General features: G+C 49.5%; 1 protein-coding gene across 1 annotated transcript in view; it reads right to left on the bottom strand.

Annotated features, from left to right (window-relative positions):
* Positions 1 to 26,681, bottom strand: part of DNHD1 (dynein heavy chain domain 1) — a 552,395-nt gene that overhangs the window by 445,158 nt on the left and 80,556 nt on the right. The window contains exon 4 of the mRNA XM_073661200.1: positions 7,985 to 8,149. Within this exon, the coding sequence (XP_073517301.1) occupies positions 7,985 to 8,149 (165 nt within the window). The remainder of the gene's footprint in view (positions 1 to 7,984; positions 8,150 to 26,681) is intronic.

The following is a 26,681-nucleotide window of genomic DNA, read 5'->3' as shown; positions in this document are numbered from 1 at the left end:
TCTGAAGCTTGAGGGCAAGAGCACCTGGATTCACGTCTCCCACTGCAAGAGAGACAGAACGAGTCTATAAAAGATGACTACCTTCTTCTATATCCTTTCCATATGCTTACTGTCTGTCCCAGGGTGGACAGCTACCACACAGGGGTAGATACCTCCTTTTTCTCAAGTTGGTTGGGAGGGCTCAAGGGATTCCTCCAACAAGTTTGTCTAGTAATGGGAGGTCTATTAGTATTGGGCCTGGTGGTCCTGTGCTGCATAGTCCCCTTATACAGGAAAGCTATAACCAATGCTGTCCCAACCTCCGGGACCTTTCTGAATCAAAGGAAGATATGGAGAAATACACTTCTTTGAACAAGTCTGACCAGACCCCCCCATAACAAAGTTCAATTGAAAGATTCAGTTTAGGATCAGTTGGGAGAACTCCATGTGTCACCCAGGATAGGACTCGATTGTCTGGGGGCGTCCCATAAGGGGGCAGCTTCTAAGATGATTGGGTGAAAAAATCCACCTCCCCTCTCCCCACACATGGACAGTCTCAAAGGCCCCGAAGCAAGGGAAAGCTTAGTGTTTAGGGGGGAATGTCGGGGAAAAAGAGAATATATATATTTCCACTTTTATATTCTTGTAAGTTTCTATACGCTTTTTTGCTAATGTACTAACCACCATTTTGTGTCCTATAACAATAAGCTTTCCTTGCTACGTAATACTCAAATCGAAACTTAAACTAAGACAGTTCCAGTGTTGCCAAGACTTATTTCAGAGAAACGAAACAAGATTATAAGCTGACGGCTGCAATATCTGCCCAGAGACTGAGATAAGGAGATGTGGACCAATCAGGAGTGGCCAGACATTGGACTTTCATGGCTTACCCCGCCCCGGACAACCCCTATCCCCTCCCCATTATGTAGTGTATTTAGATTTGTGCATGTAAAAAAATAAACACAGAACATTGCTGAGGACGTTGTCTGTAGTAGCCTTCTGAGCATGCTCTGAGTTTGAACCAGCTTGTTGTCTGACTCATTCTTTGAATGGTTGACCCATGCTCATAGTTTGAATTTGGAGTGACTGGAGGACGAGTGGAATGTCATCACGACCCTCACAGGACATGGAGCCTGGGACAGAGGCACACTGCGGGCAGCCAATCATCTGACTGCAAGGAGAACGTCACTACACAGACCTGCCCCTGAAGGGACATGGAGCCTGGGACAGAGGCACACTGCGAGCAGCCAATTATCTGACTGCAAGAAGGATGTCACTACCCAGACCTGCCCCTGAAGGGACACGGAGCTGGGGACTGAGGCACGCTGCGGGCAGCCAATCATCTGACTGCAAGGAGAACGTCACTACACAGACCTGCCCCTGAAGGGACATGGAGCCTGGGACAGAGGCACACTGCGGGCAGCCAATTATCTGACTGCAAGAAGGATGTCACTACCCAGACCTGCCCCTGAAGGGACACGGAGCCTGGGACAGAGGCACACTGTGGGCAGCCAATCATCTGACTGCAAGAAGGATGTCACTACACAGACCTGCCCCTGTAAAGGGACACGGAGCCTGGGACAGAGGCACACTGCGAGCAGCCAATTATCTGACTGCAAGAAGGACGTCACTACCCAGACCTGCCCCTGAAGGGACACGGAGCCTCGGACAGAGGCACACTGCGAGCAGCCAATTATCTGACTGCAAGAAGGACGTCACTACACAGACCTGCCCCTGAAGGGACACGGAGCCTCGGACAGAGGCACACTGCGAGCAGCCAATTATCTGACTGCAAGAAGGACGTCACTACACAGACCTGCCCCTGAAGGGACACGGAGCCTGGGACAGAGGCACACTGCGAGCAGCCAATTATCTGACTGCAAGAAGGACGTCACTACCCAGACCTGCCCCTGAAGGGACACGGAGCCTGGGACAGAGGCACACTGCGAGCAGCCAATTATCTGACTGCAAGAAGGACGTCACTACCCAGACCTGCCCCTGAAGGGACACGGAGCCTGGGACAGAGGCACACTGCGAGCAGCCAATTATCTGACTGCAAGAAGGACGTCACTACCCAGACCTGCCCCTGAAGGGACACGGAGCCGGGGACAGAGGCACACTGCGAGCAGCCAATTATCTGACTGCAAGAAGGACGTCACTACCCAGACCTGCCCCTGAAGGGACACGGAGCCGGGGACAGAGGCACACTGCGGGCAGCCAATCATCTGACTGCAAGGAGAATGTCAATACCCAGACCTGCCCCCGAGGGTACACGGAGCCGGGGACAAAGACACACTGCGGGCAGCCAATCATCTGACTGCAAGGAGAACGTCACTACCCAGACCTGCCCCTGAAGGGACATGGAGCCTGGGACAGAGGCACACTGCGAGCAGCCAATTATCTGACTGCAAGAAGGACGTCACTACCCAGACCTGCCCCTGAAGGGACATGGAGCCTGGGACAGAGGCACACTGCGAGCAGCCAATTATCTGACTGCAAGAAGGACGTCACTACACAGACCTGCCCCTGAAGGGACACGGAGCCTGGGACAGAGGCACACTGCGAGCAGCCAATTATCTGACTGCAAGAAGGACGTCACTACCCAGACCTGCCCCTGAAGGGACACGGAGCTGGGGACAGAGGCACACTGCGAGCAGCCAATTATCTGACTGCAAGGAGAACGTCACTACCCAGACCTGCCCCTGAAGGGACATGGAGCCTGGGACAGAGGCACACTGCGAGCAGCCAATTATCTGACTGCAAGAAGGACGTCACTACACAGACCTGCCCTTGAAGGGACACGGAGCCTGGGACAGAGGCACACTGCGAGCAGCCAATTATCTGACTGCAAGAAGGACGTCACTACCCAGACCTGCCCCTGAAGGGACACGGAGCCTGGGACAGAGGCACACTGCGAGCAGCCAATTATCTGACTGCAAGAAGGACGTCACTACCCAGACCTGCCCCTGAAGGGACACGGAGCTGGGGACTGAGGCACGCTGCGGGCAGCCAATCATCTGACTGCAAGGAGAACGTCACTACACAGACCTGCCCCTGAGGGTATACGGAGCCGGAGACAGAGGCACGCTGCGGGCAGCCAATCATCTGACTGCAAGGAGAATGTCACTACCCAGACCTGCCCCTGAAGGGACACGGAGCTGGGGACTGAGGCACGCTGCGGGCAGCCAATCATCTGACTGCAAGGAGAACGTCACTACACAGACCTGCCCCTGAAGGGACATGGAGCCTGGGACAGAGGCACACTGCGGGCAGCCAATCATCTGACTGCAAGGAGAACGTCACTACACAGACCTGCCCCTGAAGGGACATGGAGCCTGGGACAGAGGCACACTGCGAGCAGCCAATTATCTGACTGCAAGAAGGACGTCACTACCCAGACCTGCCCCTGAAGGGACACGGAGCTGGGGACTGAGGCACGCTGCGGGCAGCCAATCATCTGACTGCAAGGAGAACGTCACTACACAGACCTGCCCCTGAAGGGACATGGAGCCTGGGACAGAGGCACACTGCGGGCAGCCAATTATCTGACTGCAAGAAGGACGTCACTACCCAGACCTGCCCCTGAAGGGACACGGAGCTGGGGACTGAGGCACGCTGCGGGCAGCCAATCATCTGACTGCAAGGAGAACGTCACTACCCAGACCTGCCCCTGAAGGGACACGGAGCCTGGGACAGAGGCACGCTGCGGGCAGCCAATTATCTGACTGCAAGAAGGATGTCACTACACAGACCTGCCCCCGAGGGTACACGGAGCCGGGGACAGAGGCACACTGTGGGCAGCCAATCATCTGACTGCAAGGAGAATGTCACTACCCAGACCTGCCCCCGAGGGTACACGGAGCCTGGGACAGAGGCACACTGTGAGCAGCCAATCATCTGACTGCAAGGAGAACGTCACTACACAGACCTGCTCCCGAGGGTACACGGAGCCGGGGACAGAGGCACGCTGCGGGCAGCCAATCATCTGACTGCAAGGAGAATGTCACTACCCAGACCTGCCCCTGAAGGGACACGGAGCCTGGGACAGAGGCACACTGCGAGCAGCCAATTATCTGACTGCAAGAAGGACGTCACTACCCAGACCTGCCCCTGAAGGGACACGGAGCTGGGGACTGAGGCACGCTGCGGGCAGCCAATCATCTGACTGCAAGGAGAACGTCACTACCCAGACCTGCCCCAGGAGAACGTCACTACCCAGACCTGCCCCTGAAGGGACACGGAGCCTGGGACAGAGGCACGCTGCGGGCAGCCAATTATCTGACTGCAAGAAGGATGTCACTACACAGACCTGCCCCCGAGGGTACACGGAGCCGGGGACAGAGGCACACTGTGGGCAGCCAATCATCTGACTGCAAGGAGAATGTCACTACCCAGACCTGCCCCCGAGGGTACACGGAGTCTGGGACAGAGGCTCACTGCGAGCAGCCAATCATCTGACTGCAAGGAGAACGTCACTACACAGACCTGCCCCCGAGGGTACACGGAGCCGGGGACAGAGGCACACTGTGGGCAGCCAATCATCTGACTGCAAGGAGAATGTCACTACCCAGACCTGCCCCCGAGGGTACACGGAGCCTGGGACAGAGGCACACTGCGAGCAGCCAATCATCTGACTGCAAGGAGGACATCACTACACAGACCTGCCCCCAAGGGTACCCGGAGCCGGGGACAGAGGCACATTGTGGGCAGCCAATTATCTGACTGCAAGAAGGACGTCACTACCCAGAACTGCCCCTGAAGGGACACGGAGCCTGGGACAGAGGCACGCTGCGGGCAGCCAATTATCTGACTGCAAGAAGGATGTCACTACACAGACCTGCCCCCGAGGGTACACGGAGCCTGGGACAGAGGCACACTGCGAGCAGCCAATTATCTGACTGCAAGGAGGACATCACTACACAGACCTGCCCCCGAGGGTACACGGAGCTGGGGACAGAGGCACACTGTGGGCAGCCAATGATCTGACTGCAAGGAGAACACCACTACCCAGACCTGCCCCCGAAGGGACACGGAGCCGGGGACAGAGGCACGCTGCGGGCAGCCAATTATCTGACTGCAAGGAGGACATCACTACACAGACCTGCCCCCGAGGGTACACGGAGCCGGGGACAGAGGCACACTGTGGGCAGCCAATCATCTGACTGCAAGGAGAATGTCACTACCCAGACCTGCCCCCGAGGGTACACGGAGCCTGGGACAGAGGCACACTGCGAGCAGCCAATTATCTGACTGCAAGGAGGACATCACTACACAGACCTGCCCCCGAGGGTACACGGAGCCGGGGACTGAGGCACGCTGCGGGCAGCCAATTATCTGACTGCAAGGAAGACATACTACACAGACCGGCCCCCGAAGGGACACGGAGCTGGGGACTGAGGCACGCTGCGGGCAGCCAATCATCTGACTGCAAGGAGGACATCACTACACAGACCTGCCCCGGAAGGGACACGGAGCCTGGGACAGAGGCACGCTGTGGGCAGCCAATCATCTGACTGCAAGGAGGACATCACTACACAGACCTGCCCCTGAAGGGACACGGAGCTGGGGACAGAGGCACGCTGTGGGCAGCCAATCATCTGACTGTAAGGAGAACGCCACTACCCAGACCTGCCCCCGAAGGGACACGGAGCCTGGGACAGAGGCATGCTGTGGGCAGCAAATCATCTGACTGCAAGGAGAACGTCACTACCCAGACCTGCCCCTGAAGGGACACGGAGCCGGGGACAGAGGCATGCTGTGGGCAGCCAATCATCTGACTGCAAGAAGGACATCACTACACAGACCTGCCCCTGAGGGTACACGGAGCCGAATACAGAGGCACACTGTGGGCAGCCAATCATCTGACTGCAAGGAGAACGCCACTACCCAGACCTGCCCCTGAGGGTACACGGAGCCTGGGACAGAGGCACGCTGCGGGCAGCCAATCATCTGAGTGTGCAGGGAGGACGTCACTACACAGACCTGCCCCCGAGGGTACACGGAGCCGGGGATAAAGGCACGCTGCGGGCAGCCAATTATCTGACTGCAAGGAGGACATCACTACACAGACCTGCCCCCGAGGGTATACGGAGCCGGGGACAGAGGCACGCTTCGGGCAGCCAATCATCTGACTGCAAGAAGGATGTCACTACACAGACCTGCCCCTGAAGGGACACGGAGCCGGGGACAGAGGCACACTGCGGGCAGCCAATCATCTGACTGCAAGAAGGATGTCACTACACAGACCTGCCCCCGAGGGTACACGGAGCCGGGGACAGAGGCAAACTGCGGGCAGCCAATCATCTGACTGCAAGAAGGATGTCACTACACAGACCTGCCCCTGAAGGGACACGGAGCCGGGGACAGAGGCACACTGCGGGCAGCCAATCATCTGACTGCAAGAAGGATGTCACTACACAGACCTGCCCCTGAAGGGACACGGAGCCGGGGACAGAGGCACACTGCGGGCAGCCAATCATCTGAGTGTGCAGGGAGGAAACACTACCCAAACCTGCCCCCGAAGGGACACGGAGCCTGGGACAGAGGCATACTGCGGGCAGCCAATCATCTGACTGCAAGAAGGATGTCACTACACAGACCTGCCCCTGAAGGGACACGGAGCCGGGGACAGAGGCACGCTGCTGGCAGCCAATTATCTGAGTGTGCAGGGAGGACGTCACTACCCAGACCTGCCCCCGAAGGGATACGGAGCCGAGGACAGAGGCACACTGCGGGCAGCCAATCATCTGAGTGTGCAGGGCGGACGTCACTACCCAGACCTGCCCCCGAGGGTACACGGAGCCGGGGACAGAGGCACGCTGTGGGCAGCCAATCATCTGACTGCAAGAAGGATGTCACTACCCAGACCTGCCCCTGAAGGGACACGGAGTCGGGAAAGAGGCACACTGCGGGCAGCCAATCATCTGAGTGTGCAGGGAGGACGTCACTACCCAGACCTGCCCCCGAAGGGATACGGAGCCGAAGACAGAGGCACACTGCGGGCAGCCAATCATCTGACTGCAGGAGGAGGTCACTACCCAGACCTGCCCCCAAAGGGACACGGAGCCGGGGACAGAGGCACGCTGCGGGCAGCCAATCATCTGACTGCAAGAAGGATGTCACTACACAGACCTGCCCCTGAAGGGACACGGAGCCGGGGACAGAGGCACACTGCGGGCAGCCAATCATCTGACTGCAAGAAGGATGTCACTACACAGACCTGCCCCCGAGGGTACACGGAGCCGGGGACAGAGGCACACTGCGGGCAGCCAATCATCTGACTGCAAGAAGGACGTCACTACACAGACCTGCCCCTGAAGGGACACGGAGCCGGGGACAGAGGCACACTGCGGGCAGCCAATCATCTGACTGCAAGAAGGATGTCACTACACAGACCTGCCCCTGAAGGGACACGGAGCCGGGGACAGAGGCACACTGCGGGCAGCCAATCATCTGACTGCAAGAAGGATGTCACTACCCAGACCTGCCCGTGAAGGGACAGGGAGTCGGGGATAGAGGCACACTGCGGGCAGCCAATCATCTGAGTGTGCAGGGAGGACGTCACTACTCAGACCTGCCCACGAAGAACTCAGGCACTATTTCTAGAGGACGCAATATCGTTTATCTATTATAATGGGAGAGGACCCCTTTACACGACTGATGGTGGTACGGAGACATGGTCGAATACAGGGCTGATTACACAAGACGGCCATTCTCCAAGAGCACACAAGACAGAGTGTAATCTGCAGCACGTGCTCTGCTGAAACTCGTCAATGTGCTGCCGACAACACTGATGTCTATTGCATCCAATGGACGACCGGAGTGATCATTTAATGCGTGATTGCCCCCCGCAGAGGGAAACCCCCAATAACATAGTATTGGCTCCTCTACTTGGGTTGTTCTCCTCCAGTCACGTCCAGAGCTGCAGTTACTATACTGAAGTTACATCATGTCTTATCCTCCAGTCACCTCCAGAGCTGCGATCACTATTCTGCTCTGCACTTACCAGTTGTGGACAGCACAGGTTCGGTTCAGATATAGGAAGATGACCTTCCCCAGGTGTCTGCACTGCACCAGCAGCTCTGCGGCTTCGTACCCCGTCAGCTGGGGATCTGTGGCCCCCACGCTCTTCCCTGGCTCCACCACTTGGTACAGGACATCAGGGGCCCCGCTGTTAATGAGAGATGAAAATCAAAACATCTGTGGACCCCGTGTAGAGGAAAACAGCAGCTGCAGCTAAGAGAAAGCAACTGTGCGCACAGCAACTGAAGTGAGCAGGCGGCGAATGTGGCGAGTGATCAGTGTGGCGCGTACTTGGTAACTGCTGTAGTGATCGGTAATGGCTGTAGTGATCGGTAACGCCTGTAGTGATCGATAATGGCTGTAGTGATCGGTAACGCCTGTAGTGATTGGTAATGTCTGTAGTGATCGGTAATGGCTGTAGTGATCGGTAACGCCTGTAGTGATCGGTAATGGCTGTAGTGATCGGTAACGGCTGTAGTGATCGGTAATGGCTGTAGTGATCGGTAACGGCTGTAGTGATCGGTAACGGCTGTAGTGACTGGTAACGGCTGTAGTGATCGGTAGCGCCTGTAGTGTTCTGTAACGCCTGTAGTGATCGGTAATGGCTGTAGTGATCGGTAACACCTGTAGTGATCGGTAATGGCTGTAGTGATCGGTAACGGCTGTAGTGATCGGTAATGGCTGTAGTGATCGGTAACGGCTGTAGTGACTGGTAACGGCTGTAGTGATCGGTAGCGCCTGTAGTGTTCTGTAACGCCTGTAGTGATCGGTAACGCCTGTAGTGATCGGTAATGGCTGTAGTGATCGGTAATGGCTGTAGTGATCGGTAATGGCTGTAGTGATTGGTAACGGCTGTAGTGACTGGTAACGGCTGTAGTGATCGGTAGCGCCTGTAGTGTTCTGTAACGCCTGTAGTGATCGGTAATGGCTGTAGTGATCGGTAACGCCTGTAGTGATCGGTAACGCCTGTAGTGATCGGTAACGGCTGTAGTGACTAGTAACGGCTGTAGTGATCAGCAATGGCTGTAGTGATCAGTAGCGCCTGTAGTGTTCTGTAACGCCTGAAGTGATCGGTAACGGCTGTAGTGACCGGTGACGCCCATAGTGATCGGTAACGCCTGTAGTGATCTTTAATGACTGCAGTGATCAGTAACGCCTGTAGTGATCAGTAATGGCTGTAGTGATCGGTAGCGCCTGTAGTGTTCTGTAACGCCTGTAGTGATCGGTAACGGCTGTAGTGATCGGTAACACCTGTAGTGATCGGTAATGGCTGTAGTGATCGGTAACGGCTGTAGTGATCGGTAACACCTGTAGTGATCTTTAATGACTGTAGTGATCAGTAACGCCTGTAGTGATTGGTGTAAGGTGGCTAATGGTCGAGTAGACGAAGGGAGGTATGTGTCACAGAGATGGCCGGTCTCTGTGATGTAACCCGGTGTATCTTCTCTAGTGCACGCATGCACTAAGAGGACTGATTGGTGCACCTGGGAGCCGGGGTACGGGTTACTAGGAGAGAATGGGCGGGTCCAGCACCCACATACCTCTCCTCTGGGTGTGGTTAACACATAGCTCCCAACCGTCCCTTATTCTGCGGGACTGTCCCAATTTCATGGCTCAGTTCCGCGTCCCGTCACGGCTCAGCTCTTCTCCGGGGTTCTATTTATACTCACCTCTCCGATGTTGGGGTGTAGCTCCTCCTCCTCGGTGGCGGAGCTGGTCACTGATCAGTGAATAAATTAAATTAAATTATATAACACTCAGATTTTTGGGCACACCCCTGGCCACACCCCAATCCACACCCATTTACCATTATCTTTCTCCCCTGGCAGGAGGAGTTGTCAGAGGGGCGCTGGTAGTGAGAGAAATTCAGCAGACGGCCGAGACTGCAGAGTGCAGACCCAAATCCAGGACTGTCCGCTGTATCCTGGACAGTTGGGACTAGAGATGAGCAGATGGATTCTACATCTCAGTATTCAGAGTCTGCAGCGCTAACCACTGAGCTACAGCTCTAACCACTGAGCTACAGCTCTAACCACTGAGCTACAGCTCTAACCACTGAGCTACAGCTCTAACCACTGAACATTTGAGGATTTAGTTAACTTGACTCTACAAAGCAGGCAATGCATTGTAGAGTCAAGAAGCACAGACAGTACAGAAGCAGAGTATACAAGTCCATAGAAATACATTGTGTATAGCAATGTATTTTTATGGAGCCTGTATACTGAGCTGAAGAAAATGATTTTTTTGATCTTTTGAATAAAAGTAGTAAATTTGTGAACAATTACAAAATTATATTTTTTTCTGGGCGTCCCTGGATCTTGAACCCACAACCTTAAAACATTACAGATGTTACACGCACGACACCTAAGTTCAGATAGGGGCGAGACCGGTTACATGAATTTGTTGGAATCCTCGGGGAACCATTACTCAGGGCGACCATAGGCTGCAGCTTCTTTATGGCACACGATAGATTCAGTTGCTGACCAGACACATCTGACAAGAGTCTTCATAAACGGTAGAACAATAACATTTTATGAGGCACGGCCAGAGCAATGCAAATGTCTCTTTGAGCAACAGGCTCCAGTAATAACAGTAGAGTCTCCTTTGCAGCACAGCAGTACACAGTCTATTATTCGGTAGCACAGTTTGAATGCATACACAACCACAGGCTTTTCCTTCACAAGGATTCAATAGTACACAGCATTCTTTATCCTGCATGGAGGGGGGAAGGGTGTGACGAGGGAGATGATCTCTATGACAGGCTTCCTTCCAGTCCTTATCTTCCTGGCCAATAATACTCCACACTGTAAGCTCAGGGAGTCTAAATGACCTTTGTTTAGATTCCCTCCTGACCAGAATTCTGTTCCCTTGCCTTCTGTGAGATACAAATCATAAGTCGCCTTTCTCTTTGGCTCTGGCCAGACAGTAAACAACTTCCCCACAATCCCCCTGGGACTCTGCTAAAATACTCCCCTTCTCCTGTGACTGTGTTAACCCCTCTAATTGCTGGATGCTTCTGGAGCACAACACTTCTTGTCTCATGTGCTTGTGTTACTTCTAATAGTTGCTGAATGCTTTTAAAGCAACAGAACTACTTCTGCATGTCACACTCTGCAACAGCACTACTTCTGCATGTCACACTCTTCCCTCCTTTTTGAATGTCGTCCTCGACATTCATCTTAATTGGTCAATCTGACCAATTCTGAGACAGTGGTGAAAGTTGGAGAACTTTATATACAAATTGGTATTGTAAAATTGGTATAACGTTCATAAACATTGGTAACAACCTAATCTTATGACCTTTTTCTTGTAAGATGCCTGTAAGAAATAAACAACACAATTAAAACAATCAACAACTCTTCAGCTGGAGTTTTTTGTACGTCTTCAACCATCTCTCTCTCTCTACGTTTTAACAGTTCTTTGTTGCTACAAAGTCTTTTAAGGAAAATCAAAACATGAAAACAAGTCTTTCCACCAGGCAACATCTTCCATACTGCCTCTCTGTGGTGAATACCACTCAAGTGGGCTTACCTGGTCCACAGGCAGAAATACCTGTTTCCAGTCGACAGTCCTTGGTACTTGACTCGGTTCACCAAGTGTCTCGTACGTCAGCATCACGGGCCTCCTCACTTCTCGAGTCGACATCCTCCTAGTGGGTTGTTCCTTAGATACCACGGGTTCTTCGGTCACAGGAGTTTCTTCCGCCAAACTCATTTCCCGTGCTTCCTCAAATGCTCTTGGAGCTGCCTCTGTAAGTTCCTGTACTTCTCCTGAGTCGCTTGTTTCCGCACGGTCTGGTAATTCAGCTCCTCCTAAGTGTCGATCGGTCTCTTCATGGGCCAGTGTTCGATCATCAGATCTGAATTGGACTTCATCTGTACTCCTTGGTATGAACTCTGGAGCCTCAGGACTTAGTTCACTCTCCTGAGGATGGTACATCCCTCTCCTCTGCGGTCCAAGAAATATAACGGTGTGTTCTTCTCCATCGGAACTTTCAAGGTCACTATCCACCTCCGGAGCTTCAGTCTGTGGTGGTTGTTATGTTCTGCAACTAAGAACTAAGGAATAGGAGGTAAAAGCTGTCCCTGCACTGAGACTCAGCTTTAACCCTACGCTGGGGTGGGTGCCCTATTCCTTGTGAATAACCCCACCGATACTCCTGCACTGAACTCAAACGAAGACCTGAAGGAAAAGGAAAGGGTGTCCCTAAAAGATCTAAGGATTGGGAGCAAAAACAGGAGACCTCCTAAAAGAAAAGTTAGTTGCAGGAAACGTAGATAAAAGGAAACAAAACTGGTGGAACAAGAAGACCCAGGATATAAATTGTCCTAAGCACAAAGAACTAACAAGGCAACTGAGCCAGAGCACAAGCGAAACAACACTGATGTCCAACGAGGAATGAGAGACAGGTGCTGAGTAATAAAGAGTGAGGAGATCACGTGACCAAGACACCCGGCACCAGAGGAAAAGACTAGAAGCCAGCAAACCACAAAAAGATGGTCGAAAAGTAAAACAACATAGATTCTAACAGTGGTCCCTTAGTCGATGACGATGTCGGTCTACTTCTGGGAAGTCTTGTTGTGGTGGGAGATAATCACAGGGTAGTAGTAAATTCCAATGGACTATTCTGGTTTTCTTGTCTCCCGTTTCCAATCGGATTTCATACACTGGGCTGTCATCAACTTTCCTCCTTACGACCACATACACCTTGTCTTCCCAGTACGAACAAAGTTTTCCTGGACCGCCTTTCTTACGTAAGTTCTTGAATAGCACCCGGCTTCCCGGTGCCAATTCTGCTCCATAACATTTTTGATCATAGTACTCCTTACTCTTGTTCTGTCCTTGCGTAACCACTTTGGACGCTATGTTGTATGCCTCTGCCATCCGTTCCTTCCATTTCCGAACGTACTCTGGATACGTTTTGTATGTCACTGACACCGGAGTATCGAACATGATGTTGATTGGCAGTCTTGGCGATTGTACATACAATAGAAAAAAGGGTGAGTAACCCGTTGCATCGCTCTTTGTCAGTTATAGGCATGTACCACTTTTGACAGAGAACTCTTCCAGTCTTTCTACTTATCAGATGTTAAAGTGAGCAACATCGACAATAATGTCCAGTTAAAACGTTCCACTTGTCCATTACCCTCTGGGTGATAGGGCTTTGTGTGGGATCTCTGAATTCTACAGTACTTTCCTAGCTTGGCAAAGAGCTGGTTCTCAAATTCTCTTCCTTGGTCGTGGTGTAACCTCGTAGGGAACCCAAACCTCAAAGCAAAATCATTGAAGATCTTCTTTGCCGCTGATAAGCCCGATTTATTGGTGTTGGCATACGCTTGAGCAAATTGAGTGAAATGGTCCATCACCACCAAGATGTATTCGTAATCACCCTTGCACATCTCGAGATGTAGAAAGTCTATTGAGACCATCTCAAACGGATACGTAGTTTGGATGTTGCCCATAGGTGCCCTGGTTGATCTGTTGGGACATTTATCTTTCAGACACCCACTCTCCCTGGTCACGTACCTCTCAATATCTCTCTGCATCTACGGCCAGAGGAAACGTTCACAGATCAAATTTGTTGTCCTTTCCACTCCCAGGTGTCCCATGTTTTCATGGAGGTCTTTGAAGACCAACCTATGGAATACTTTGGGTAGTACCAACTGCCGGTTTTGTCCTCCTTTACGATACAGGATACCGTCTTCACTGAGGTAGAGCTTCGTCCATTCTTGAATTAAAACAGATACTGCTGGTGACTCATTGTCTCTCTCCGGTTACCTTGGAAATCGATTTTGGTCCACATAAAGTAGTATTCTACCAATTATCTGATTTCCCAATTGTGCTGTACGGATTTTCGCTTTTGGTAGTTGTTGAATAGACCGGGGGTGATCCTGTTCTCTCGCTTTTATGGTGGTTTCCACCTTCAACAGACACCACAATGGTGTGTCTTCCTCCTGATAAGCTTGTACTGCTTGGGTAGTGCTCTCAATTGCTTCCAGACTGACTTCCTCCGAGCATTCTTGCATGAACTCCTCAGGATCTAGTGGCATTCTTGACAATCCGTCAGCATCTGTATTGCATTTTCCTGGCCCGTACTTGATGCTGAAATTGAAGTCAGCAAGTTCAGCAAGCAACCCATCTCTGACCAGTTGCATTCAGTTTGGCTGTAGTAAGGACATAGGTGAAAGGGTTGTTGTCAGTGTATATCTCAAACTCTTTGCTGCAATAGATATAATCTCTAAATTGTTCACAGATAGCCTATTTCAATGCCAGAAACTCCAATTTTCCGGAATGTAGATGGTAATTCTTCTCGGCGTCTGTCAAAGTTCTAGATCCGTACCCGATGACTCTCATTTTTCCATCTTGATGCTGATACAGGGAAGCTCCCGGTGCAACTTGAGAAGCGTCACAATGAAGAACAAATGGTAAATTGAAATCAGGATATCCCAAGATGGGTGGTTTTACCAGGTAGTCTACTAGTTCTTCCAATACCTCCTGGTGGTCTGCTGTCCAGAGAATGGGCTGTTGGGACGAAACGGCATTGTTTCTTTTAAGCCCGGTCCTACATGCGTTCTTCTTTTTCTCCGTGGGTGTTGTTGTCTCTGTCGTTCACCCCAAGAGGAGGTATAGCGGGGCGGCAATCCTGGAGAAGTTCCGAACGTAAGTACGATAGTAGGAGAGGAATCCTAATACCTGCCTCAACTCCCCAACGGTAGAGGGAAGCTTGTCTTTTAAGGCCAGTACCAGAGCGATTTCTGCTGGGTCCATGGTATATCTTTCTCCGGACACAATTTTCCCTAGAAATCGGACTTGTCCTTTGAACAGTTCACACTTCTTTGGGACCAACTTAACTCCGTGTTGTTGATACCGTTGTAATATGGTCCTCACGTGTTCAACATGCTCCCGGAAGGTTTTGCTGTGTACCACATTGTCATCCAAGTATGGCTGGCACATATCGTCCCTCAATCCTTCTAAACATGTCTCCATGCTCCTCTGGAATTCTGCTGGAGCTGAACAGTGCCCAAACGGTATGCGGATCCACTCATATAACCCCCACGGTGTGATGAATGCTGTCAAGGGTCTACTGGACTCTTCGACAAACCCTTGGTGGTATGCCTTACCCTGATTGAGGACAGAGAACTAGGTGCTTCCTGATAGGCTATCCAGCATATCCTGGATCTTTGGTATCGGGTGTCGATCAGGTACTGACTTTAAGTTTAGTTCCTAGTAATAACAGTACAGTCTCCTTTGCAGCACAGTAGTACAGTCTATTATCCGATAGCATAGTACAGTACAGTTTTAATGCATACACAACCACAGGCTTTTCCTTCACAAGGATTCAATAGTACACAGCATTCTTTATCCTGCATCTTTATCTCTATGACAGGCTTCCTTCCAGTCCTTATCTTCCTGGCCGATAATACTCCACACTGTTAGCTAAGGGAGTCTAATTGACCTTTATTTAGCTTCCCTCCTGACCTGAATTCTGTTCCCTTGCCTTCGGTGAGATACAGATTATAAGCCACCTTTCTCTTCGGCTCTGGCCACTAACACACTCCCCTTCTCCTGTGACTGTGTTAACCCCTCTAGTTGCTGGATGCTTCTGTAGCACAACACTTCCTTTCTCATGTGCTTGTGTTACTTCTAATAGTAGCTGAATGCTTTTAACCCCTTAATAACATCTGACGTACTAATACGCGTCTGTGCCCTGGGACTTAAGAGCCAGACCCGTATTAGTACGTCATCGCGATCGCGCGCGCACACAGGCTGTGCGGGCGCGATCGCCGCCGGGTGTCAGCTGATTGTCACAGCTGACACCCGGTACTATGTGCAGGGAGCGGTCCTGCACCGTTCCCAGCACATTAACCCCCGCGATGCTGCTATCGAAGTCGATCGCGGCATTGCGGGGGCAAGGGGAGGTGATCGCCGATACTCACCTCCTCTTCCGGCTTCCAGCGCAGTCTGCAAAGGCTTCCCGGGTGTTGCCATGACGACCCGATGTCGTCATGACAACATCCGGGTCACCAGAGAGCAGGAAGATTGCTTGGACATGCGCAGTGCATCTCCAAGCAATCTTCACACTGTGCACTTCTGACAGCCTTCATGGCATAGGGATGGTGCTCCATCCCTATGCTATGCAGGCGATCAGAAAAAAAAAAGTGAAAGTCCCAGAGTAATAAAGTGTATAAACTGTGTGAAAGTGGAAAAAAAAAAAAAAAAATGTGCAAAAATATTATAAAAAAAATAAAAAATATAATACACCAAAAATAAAAATATAATGTACCCATCAATAAATATTATTATAAAAAAAACAATAAAAGTACACATATTTGGTATCGCCGCGTCCAGAACAACCTGACCTATAAAACTGTCCCACTAGTTAACCCCTTCAGTGAACACGGTAAAAAAAAAAAAAAAAAAACGAAGCAAAAAACAATGCTTTATCACCATACTGCCAAACAAAAAGTGGAATAACACGCGATCAAAAAGACGCATATAAATAAAAATGATACCGCTGAAAACGTCATCTCGTCCCGCAAAAAACAAGTTGCCATACAGCTCCATCAGCCAAAAAATAAAAAAGTTATAGCTCTCAGAATAAAGCGATACTAAAAAATATTTTTTTCTATAAAATAGCTTTTATTGTGTATAAGCGCCAAAACATAGAAAAATGATATAAATGTGGTACCGCTGTAAACGTACTGACCCGAAGAATAAAGTTACCTCATCAATTTTACCACACGCGGAACAGAATAAAAAAAAACAAAAAAAAAACAATTCCTGAATTGTTGGTTTTTGTTTATTCTGCCTCCCAAAAATCGGAATAGAAAGCGATAAAAAAATGTCACGTGCCTGAAAATGGCACCAATAACAACGTCAACTCATCCCGCAAAAAACGAGCCATCACATGACTCTGTCTGCCAAAATCTGGAAAAATTATAGCTCTCAAAATATGGCGATGCAAAAAGTAGATTTTACAAAAAATGCGTCTTTTAGTGTGTGACAGCTGTCAATCATAAAAACCCCATATGATTCTGGCATTGCTGTAATCGCACCGACCCGAAGAATAAAGTCGTCTAATCACTTATACCGCACGAGGAAAGGCGTCAAAAATAAACTCTTGGGTTAGGATTGGGCTAGGGTTAGGGCTGGGTTTGGGGCTAGGGTTGTGCTGGGGCTAGGGTTGTGCTGGGGCTAGGGTTGTGCTGGGGCTAGGGTTGTGCTGGGGCTAGGGTTGTGCTAGGGCTAGGGTTGTGCTGGGGCTGGGGTTGGGGTTAGGGTTGTGCTAGGGTTAGGGCTGGGGTTGGGATTTTTTTCAAAAGTAAGAAAAAAAGATGACGATATGGCGACTAGTGTTGAGAGCAAGTGCTCGCTACTTGAGTTTGCATCGGGTGCTCTGGTATGCATTGAGTATCGTGGGTATTTGAGTGACATGCTCGAGTCTCTGCCCCATATGCTTCGCGGCCAAAAAACTTTACGGGGATTGCCTGCCATACACGAGCGATCCCCGAATTTTTTTATTTTGGGTGTCTAATAACCGTGAAATATGCAGAGCAGGGACTCGAGCATGTCACTCGAGCACACGCTGTACATGGTGCATACCTGAGTACCCGATGCAAACTCAAGTAGCGAGCACTTGCGCTCAAGAATAATGAAAACTTATTCAATATGATGACCTAATGTAAACAAATTCTGTGCCGTACCTCTGGGTTCAAAATGTTCACTATACACCTTAATAAAATCCTTGAGGGGTATAGTTTGGACACTTGTGGGGGAGCTCCACTGTTTAGGCACATCACGGGCTCTCCAAACGCGACATGGTGTCCGCTAACAAATTGAATGGAAAATCGGTTCAAATTGTTAGCGGACGCCATGTTGCGTTTGGAGAGCCCCTGTGTGCCCAAACATTGGAGCTCCCCCACAAGTGACCCCATTTTGGAAACTAGACCCCCCAAGGCACCTACCTAGATGCATAGTGAGCACTTGGAACCCCTAGGTGCTTCACAAATTGATTCGTAAAAATGAAAAAGTGTTTTTTTTTTCACTTTTTCATTATTACGAATCAATTTGTGAAGCACCTGGGGGTTCCAAGTGCTCACTATGCATCTAGAAAGGTGCCTTGGGGGGGTCTAGTTTCCAAAATGGGGTCACTTGTGGGGGAGCTCCAAAGTTTGGGCACAGAGGGGCTCTCCAAACGCAATGTGGTGTCCGCTAACAATTTGAGCCGATTTTCCATTCAATTTGTTAGCGGATACCATGTTGCATTTAGAGAGTCCCTGTGTGCCCAAACATTGGAGCTCCCCCACAAGTGACCCCATTTTGGAAACTAGACCCCCCAAGGCACCTATCTAGATGCATAGTGAGCACTTGGAACCCCTAGGTGCTTCACAAATTGATTCGTAAAAATGAAAAAGTGTTTTTTTTTTCACTTTTTCATTATTACGAATCAATTTGTGAAGCACCTGGGGGTTCCAAGTGCTCACTATGCATCTAGAAAGGTGCCTTGGGGGGGTCTAGTTTCCAAAATGGGGTCACTTGTGGGGGAGCTCCAAAGTTTGGGCACAGAGGGGCTCTCCAAACGCAATGTGGTGTCCGCTAACAATTTGAGCCGATTTTCCATTCAATTTGTTAGCGGATACCATGTTGCATTTAGAGAGTCCCTGTGTGCCCAAACATTGGAGCTCCCCCACAAGTGACCCCATTTTGGAAACTAGACCCCCCAAGGCACCTATCTAGATGCATAGTGAGCAGTTGGAACCCCCAGGTGCTTCACAAATTGATTCGTAACAATGAAAAAGTGTTTTTTTTTTCACTTTTTCATTTTTACGAATCAATTTGTGAAGCACCTGGGGGTTGCAACTGCTCACTATGCATCTAGATAGGTGCCTTGGGGGGTCTAGTTTCCAAAATGGGGTCACTTGTGGGGGAGCTCCAATGTTTGGGCACACAGGGGCTCTCTAAACGCAACATGGCATCCGCTAATTATTCAAGCAAATTTTACAATCAAAAAGTCAAATGGCGCTCCTTCCCTTCCGAGCCCTACAGTGCGCCCAAACAATGTTTTTTCCCCAAATATTGGGTATCTGCGTGCCCAGGGGAAATTGCACAACAAATTTTGGGGTCTATTTTTTCTTGTTACCCCTGTGAAAATAAAAAAAATTGGGTCTAAAGTAACATTTTTGTGAAAAAAGTTAAATGTTCATTTTTTTCTTCCACATTCAAAAAATTCCTATGAATCACCTGAAGGGTTAATAAAGTTCTTGAATGTGGTTTTGAGCACCTTGAGGGGTGCAGTTTTTAGAATGGTGTCACTTTTGGGTATTTTCTGTCATATAGACCCCTCAAAGTGACTTCAAATGTGATGTGGTCCCTAAAAAAATGGTTTTGTAAATTTTGTTGGAAAAATGAGAAATCGCTGGTCAACTTTTAACCCTTATAGCTCCCTAACAAAAAAAAATTTTGGTTCCAAAATTGTGCTGATGTAAAGTAGACATGTGGGAAATGTTATTTATTAACTCTTTTGTGTGACATATCTCTCTGATTTAAGGGCATAAAAATTCAAATTTTGAAAATTGCAAAATTTTCAAAATTTTCGCCAAATTTCCATTTTTTTCACAAATAAACGCAAGTGATATCGAAGAAATTTTTCCACAATCATGAAGTACAATATGTCACGAAAAAACAATCTCAGAATCAGGGGGATCCGGTGAAGCTCCAGAGTAATTACCTCATAAAGTGACAGTGGTCAGAATTGTAAAAATTGGCCCAGTCATTAATGTGCAAACCACCCGCGGGGCTTAAGGGGTTAAAGCAACAGCACTACTTCTGCACGTCAGGCTATGTGCCCACGATGCAGAAATGCTGCAGATTTTTTCCGCATCTCCCTGGCAGGAAAAACGCATGCGGATTTTACATGTGTTTTTCCTGGCAGGTAGAAGCGTTTGTCAACCATTTTTGCATGTGACTTTAGCATCACTTGGAAAGTGCTTGACAACTTGGTCACACTATATAAATCCATGCAACCGGAAACCGGCAGATATAGTGTGACCAAGTTAATAGTTGAAAAAAAGAATAAAAATGTTAAAAAATAAAAAAAAAACATTATACTTACCTTCTGATGGTCCGTGGTCTTTTCTCCGCTGCGTCCGGTCTCTTGTACGGCTCGCGGTGATGTGAAAGGACCTTTCATGATGTCATTTAGTCATGTGACAGGTCATGTAACCGCTGACGTCATGGAAGGTCCTTTTAGACTATCGCGAGCCATCGGGAAGCCAGGACGGTAAGTATAATGTGTTTTTTATTTTAAATTCCTTTTTTTTACAGGTACTATGGTACCCGGGACTGGAGGAGAGTCTCCTCTTCTCCAGACCCGGGTACGATCCGCACATTGAATCGCTTAATATCAACATGTGCAGATGCAGTGATGCGGATATCACGCGGTCCAATGCAAGTCAATCGCGGCAAAAATAATGGACATGCTGCAAATTTTTCCGCAATGATAATCCGTAGCGGAAATTTCCGCAGCATGTGCACAGCACATGTGGATTATCATTGGGGACCATGGGGCGCGGATTATCAAGCATTTTTTAAGCGTTTTTGCTGCAGAAATTCCGCGGCAAAAACGCTTGAAAAATTCGTAGTGGGCACGCAGCCTTGTACTCTGCAACAGCACTACTTCTGCATGGCACACTGACACAGCAGCCACTTATCCTGCTGAGCCACCAGCTCCAGGGCAATCATAGCTGGAATTCTGTCTACTTGATCTGCACTGCCGGCTGTGACTATAGGCTGATTGTACTGATCTAAATACACTGCTGGCTGCTGTTTTCTGCTCTTCTGGCACTTTTCAGAGCCGCTAAGTGCCAGAACTGCAGAATCCCCCCTGGAGTGACCCCATTTTGGAAATGACACCCCTCTGGGAATTCATCTATGGGTGTACCGACCATTTTAACGCCATGAATGATTTCCAGAAACAAGCAGCAGTGGAAGCTTTAGATTCTGGAGAACCCCCCCGCCTCCCACCCCTGGAAACTAAGTGAGCTCTACTCCAATGTGTCATTCACTAAATAAACCAAATTCATGAATGACATAATGGGATACATTATTACAGTTTAAAAACGTGGTTCTGTGTGGAAGATGTTAGAGCAGTCAGTGAGGCATAAGGCTGGCAATGATGGGCATTGTGGGCAATAGCGGGCATCACGCCTCATTCCTCTCTTAGTACGTACGCGACATCTTTTCTGAGGTTCCTTCTCGTTTCTGTTGCCGGAGTAAGTGCAATAAAATGTCGCTCAGTGAGTCTTTTCACATCCTCAGATCCTAATGGATGAGCGGGGCCAACACTTTCAAAAACAAGATTTTCAATTTTCTTTTCTTGATAATCAAGAAAAGGATCTGAATTTCAAAAGAATTGTATGTGGCCACCTGAAACAAATAAATGACTAACTTTTCATACCAGGTATAGGACTTTCTTGACACCTGGTATGGCTGCAGAACCTGGTCCTCAAGGTCCAAACCCCCCATGTGTTTGTTGTAGTCAATGACTGACACAGGTTTTTGCTTCGGAGTGGTGGATCCTAGTTCTACAGTGGCCCTTGTGGCATCTGTGTGGATCGAGCTGAGGACAAAAATATCCCTCTTATCCCTATACTTCAGGGCAAGCAGCTCTCTGTTGCGTACAGCCCCTGACTGCCCCCTTTGGAACTTTTGGTTGACCAATGGTTGTGGAAACCCCTGACGGTTTTTACGGATGGTCCCACAAGCCCCGATGCTGTGTTCAACCAGACTTTTAAATAGGGGTATGCTGGTGTAGTAATTGTCCACATATAGATTGTAGCTTTTTTGAAAAAATGGACTTATCAGCTCCCAAACAATTTTTGCAGATGTCCCCAGATAAGTAGGGCATCCTGGTGGGTTTAGTTGGCTATCTTTCCTCTCGTATATGCGAAGTGCGGATGTGTATCCGGTTGAACTTTCGCACATTTTATAGAGCTTTATTCCAAACCTTGCCCTTTTAGATGGGATAAATTGCTTGAGGTGCCGTCTTCCTTTGGATTTTACAAGGGACTCATCTATAGAAATATTTTGTGTTGGGGTGTAGAGCCTTAAGAATTTTTCTGACAAATTTTCAATGATGGGTCTAATTTTATATAACCTGTCATGTTCTGGGGCATTTCTGGGCAGGCATTGACTATTGTCGTTAAAATGCCAAAACCGCATGAGCATTTCATAACGGGTCCTAGGCAGAACGACTGAAAGCATAGGGGTGGCTTGAACAGGGTGGTTGGACCAGTAGGATCGAATGCTCGGTTTTTTAACAAGCCCCATGGCAAATGTAAGTCCTAAATTTTTTTTTATTTCCGGGACATTAGTTGGTGTCCATAAATTTGCCCCTGCATAGTAAGATCGGGGATTCTGGCTTATGAATTGGGACGCGTATAAATTTGTTAGCACGACAATAAGCTCTAGCAAGCTGTCTGTAAAAAACTAATTAAAAAAATGAATTGGTCCAAAATCTTCCACCTCCACATTTATACCAGGAATGGCGATGAAATCAGGGCTGAATGGAGCAGCCGAATCCGAAGCCTCCCATCTGGGAAATGCTAGATCATGTGGCAAAGCCCCTTGTACGCTGGCGTGCGCCAATTCACTAGTAGCAGGGACAGCGCTTGTACTGGGCAGTGTTCCCTGATTTGGAGACGTTTCTCCAGTCGCGCTATTCGCCCCATTTGCTGTACTGGTCCTCTTCTGAGCTCTCACTGTCATCACTACTAAAGCCCTCAAAATCCACATCTCCATCTCACATTGCACTGTCCTCACGGTCAGAACATAACAGGGTATATGACTCCTCTGCGGTATAAGTCTGACGGGACATTTCATTTGTTTTTATATTTTTATATTTTTTGACGGGACTGACTGATCAGACTGACCGGACTGACTGACGGGACTGACTGACCGGACTGACTGACGGGACTGACTGACCGGACTGACTGACGGGACTGACTGACCGGACTGACTGACCGGACTGACTGACCGGACTGACTGACTGGACAGACTGACCGGACTGACTGATTGGACTGACTGACTGATGGGACTGACTGACCGGACTGACTGACCGGACTGACTGACTGGACTGACTGACTGGACTGACCGGACTGACTAACTGGACTGACTTACCGGACTGACTGACTGGACTGACTGATTGGACTGACTGATCGGACTGACTGACGGGACTGACTGACCGGACTGACTGACCGGACTCACTGAAGAGACTGACTGACTGACGGGACTGACTGACGGGAGTGACTGACCGGACTGACTGACGGGACTGACTGATCGGACTGACTGACTGACCGGACTGACTGATCAGACTGAGTGACGGGAATGACTGACCGGACTGACTGACCGGACTGACTGACTGGACAGACTGACCGGACTGACTGATCGGACTGACTGACTGATGGGACTGACTGACCGAACTGACTGACCGGACTGACTGACTGGACTGACTAACTGGACTGACTTACTGGACTGACTGACCGGACTGACTGATTGGACTGACTGATCGGACTGACTGACGGGACTGACTGACGGTACTGACTGACGGTACTGACTGACCGGACTGACTGAAGGGACAGACTGACTGATCGGACTGACTGACGGCTAACCCTGAGCTAACCCTAATTTTAGCGTAAGGCTGTGTGCCCACGATGCGTTTTTCAAGCGTTTATGCTGTGGAATCTCCGCAGGGTAAACGCTTGGGAAACGCTTGGTAAACCTTCCCCCATGGTTTCCAATGCAATTCCGCACTTTCAATGCCCATGCTGTGTATATTTCCGCAGCGCTTATGCTGCGCTCAAAAATCCGCAGCATGTCCATTCATTTTGCGGAAGCGTTGCATTTTCGCCGCCATTGACTTGCATTAGAACGCGCCAATTCCCCAAGATTGCATCTGTACTTGCGTAATTGGCGCGTTCTAATGTGCGGATGGTACCCGGGTGTGGAGGACAGGAGACTCATCCACACCCAGGTACCATAAAAAAAAGAATAAAATAAAAAATAAAGATTATATTCACCTTCCGACGGCCCCGGACTCCTTCTCTTCGCTTGCCGAGAGATCGCGCAGGACTGAAGGACCTGCGCTGCCGTCATAGTCATGTGACGACAGGTCTTTTCAGTACCGCGATCTGACGGCAGCCAGCAGAGCAGAGCGGCAAGTCTCGGGGGCCATCGGAAGGTAAGTATAGGTTTATTTTTTTATTTTTTACCATTCTCTCGGTCACACTATATATGCCGGTTGCCGGTCGCCGGTTGCATGGATTTATATTGTGTGACCAAGTTGTCAAGAACTTTCCAAGTGATGCTAAAATCACAACCCGCATGCGGAAATGTATGTGAAGAACGCATGTACAATCCACATGTACAATCCACACGTACAATCCGCATGTACAATCCGCATGTACAATCCGCACGTACAATCCGCACGCACAATCCGCACGTACAATCCGCATGTACAATCCGCACGTACAATCCGCACGCACAATCCGCACGTACAATCCGCATGTACAATCCGCACGTACAATCCGCATGTACAATCCACACGTACAATCCACACGTACAATCCGCATGTACAATCCGCACGTACAATCCGCATGTACAATCCGCACGTACAATCCGCATGTACAATCCGCACGTACAATCCGCACGTACAATCCGCATGTACAATCCACACGTACAATCCGCATGTACAATCCGCATGTACAATCCGCACGTACAATCCGCATGTACAATCCACATGTACAATCCGCATGTACAATCCGCACGTACAATCCGCACATACAATCCGCATGTACAATCCACATGTATAATCCACACGTACAATCCGCACGTACAATCCGCACGTACAATCCGCATGTACAATCCGCACGTACAATCCGCACGTACAATCCACACGTACAATCCGCACGTACAATCCGCATGTACAATCCACACGTACAATCCACACGTACAATCCGCATGTACAATCCGCACGTACAATCCGCACGTACAATCCGCACGTACAATCCGCACGTACAATCCGCATGTACAATCCGCACGTACAATCCGCACGTACAATCCGCACGTACAATCCGCATGTACAATCCGCATGTACAATCCGCACGTACAATCCGCACGTACAATCCGCATGTACAATCCACACGTACAATCCGCACACACAATCCGCACGTACAATCCGCACGTACAATCCGCACGTACAATCCGCACGTACAATCCACATGTACAATCCTCACGTACAATCCGCATGTACAATCCGCATGTACAATCCGCATGTACAATCCGCATGTACAATCCGCACGTACAATCCGCACGTACAATCCGCACGTACAATCCGCATGTACAATCCGCATCTACAATCCTCATGTACAATCCGCATGTACAATCCGCACGTACAATCCGCACGCACAATCCGCACGTACAATCCACATGTACAATCCGCATCTACAATCCTCATGTACAATCCGCATGTACAATCCGCACGTACAATCCGCACGCACAATCCACACGTACAATCCACATGTACAATCCGCACGTACAATCCACACGTACAATCCGCACGTACAATCCGCATGCACAATCCGCACGTACAATCCACATGTACAATCCGCATCTACAATCCTCATGTACAATCCGCATGTACAATCCGCACGCACAATCCGAATGTACAATCCACATGTACAATCCGCACGTACAATCCACATGTACAATCCACATGTACAATCCGCACGTACAATCCGCATGCACAATCCGCACGTACAATCCACATGTACAATCCGCATGTACAATCCGCACGCACAATCCGCACGTACAATCCACATGTACAATCCGCACGCACAATCCGCATGTACAATCCACATGTACAATCCGCGTGTACAATCCTCATGTACAATCCGCACGCACAATCCGCACGTACAATCCACATGTACAATCCGCACGTACAATCCGCATGTACAATCCGCATGTGCAATCCGCGTGTACAATCCTCATGTACAATCCGCATGTACAATCCGCACGCACAATCCGCATGTACAATCCACATGTACAATCCGCACGTACAATCCGCATGTACAATCCACATGTACAATCCGCACGTACAATCCGCATGCACAATCCGCACGTACAATCCACATGTACAATCCGCATCTACAATCCTCATGTACAATCCGCATGTACAATCCGCACGCACAATCCGCACGTACAATCCACATGTACAATCCGCATCTACAATCCTCATGTACAATCCGCACGTACAATCCGCATGTACAATCCACATGTACAATCCGCACGTACAATCCGCACGTACAATCCGCGTGTACAATCCGCACGTACAATCAGCACGCACAATCCGCACGTACAATCCGCACGTACAATCCGTACGCACAATCCGCACGCACAATCCGCACGTACAATCCGCACGTACAATCCGCGTGTACAATCCGCATGTACGATCCGTACATACGATCCGCACGCACAATCCGCACGCACAATCCGCACGCACAATCCGCACGTACAATCCGCACGCACAATCCGCACGCACAATCCACACGTACAATCCGCACGTACAATCCGCACGCACAATCCGCACGTACAATCCGCACGTACAATCCGCACGTACAATCCGC

Source organism: Phyllobates terribilis, unplaced genomic scaffold (genome assembly GCF_046119375.1).
Source record: "Phyllobates terribilis strain yellow unplaced genomic scaffold, ASM4611937v1 Scaffold_2__4_contigs__length_985480577, whole genome shotgun sequence".
Taxonomy (NCBI): Eukaryota; Metazoa; Chordata; class Amphibia; order Anura; family Dendrobatidae; genus Phyllobates; species Phyllobates terribilis.
Note: the sequence above shows the minus strand (reverse complement) of the source record. Positions and strands in the feature narration are given on the sequence as shown.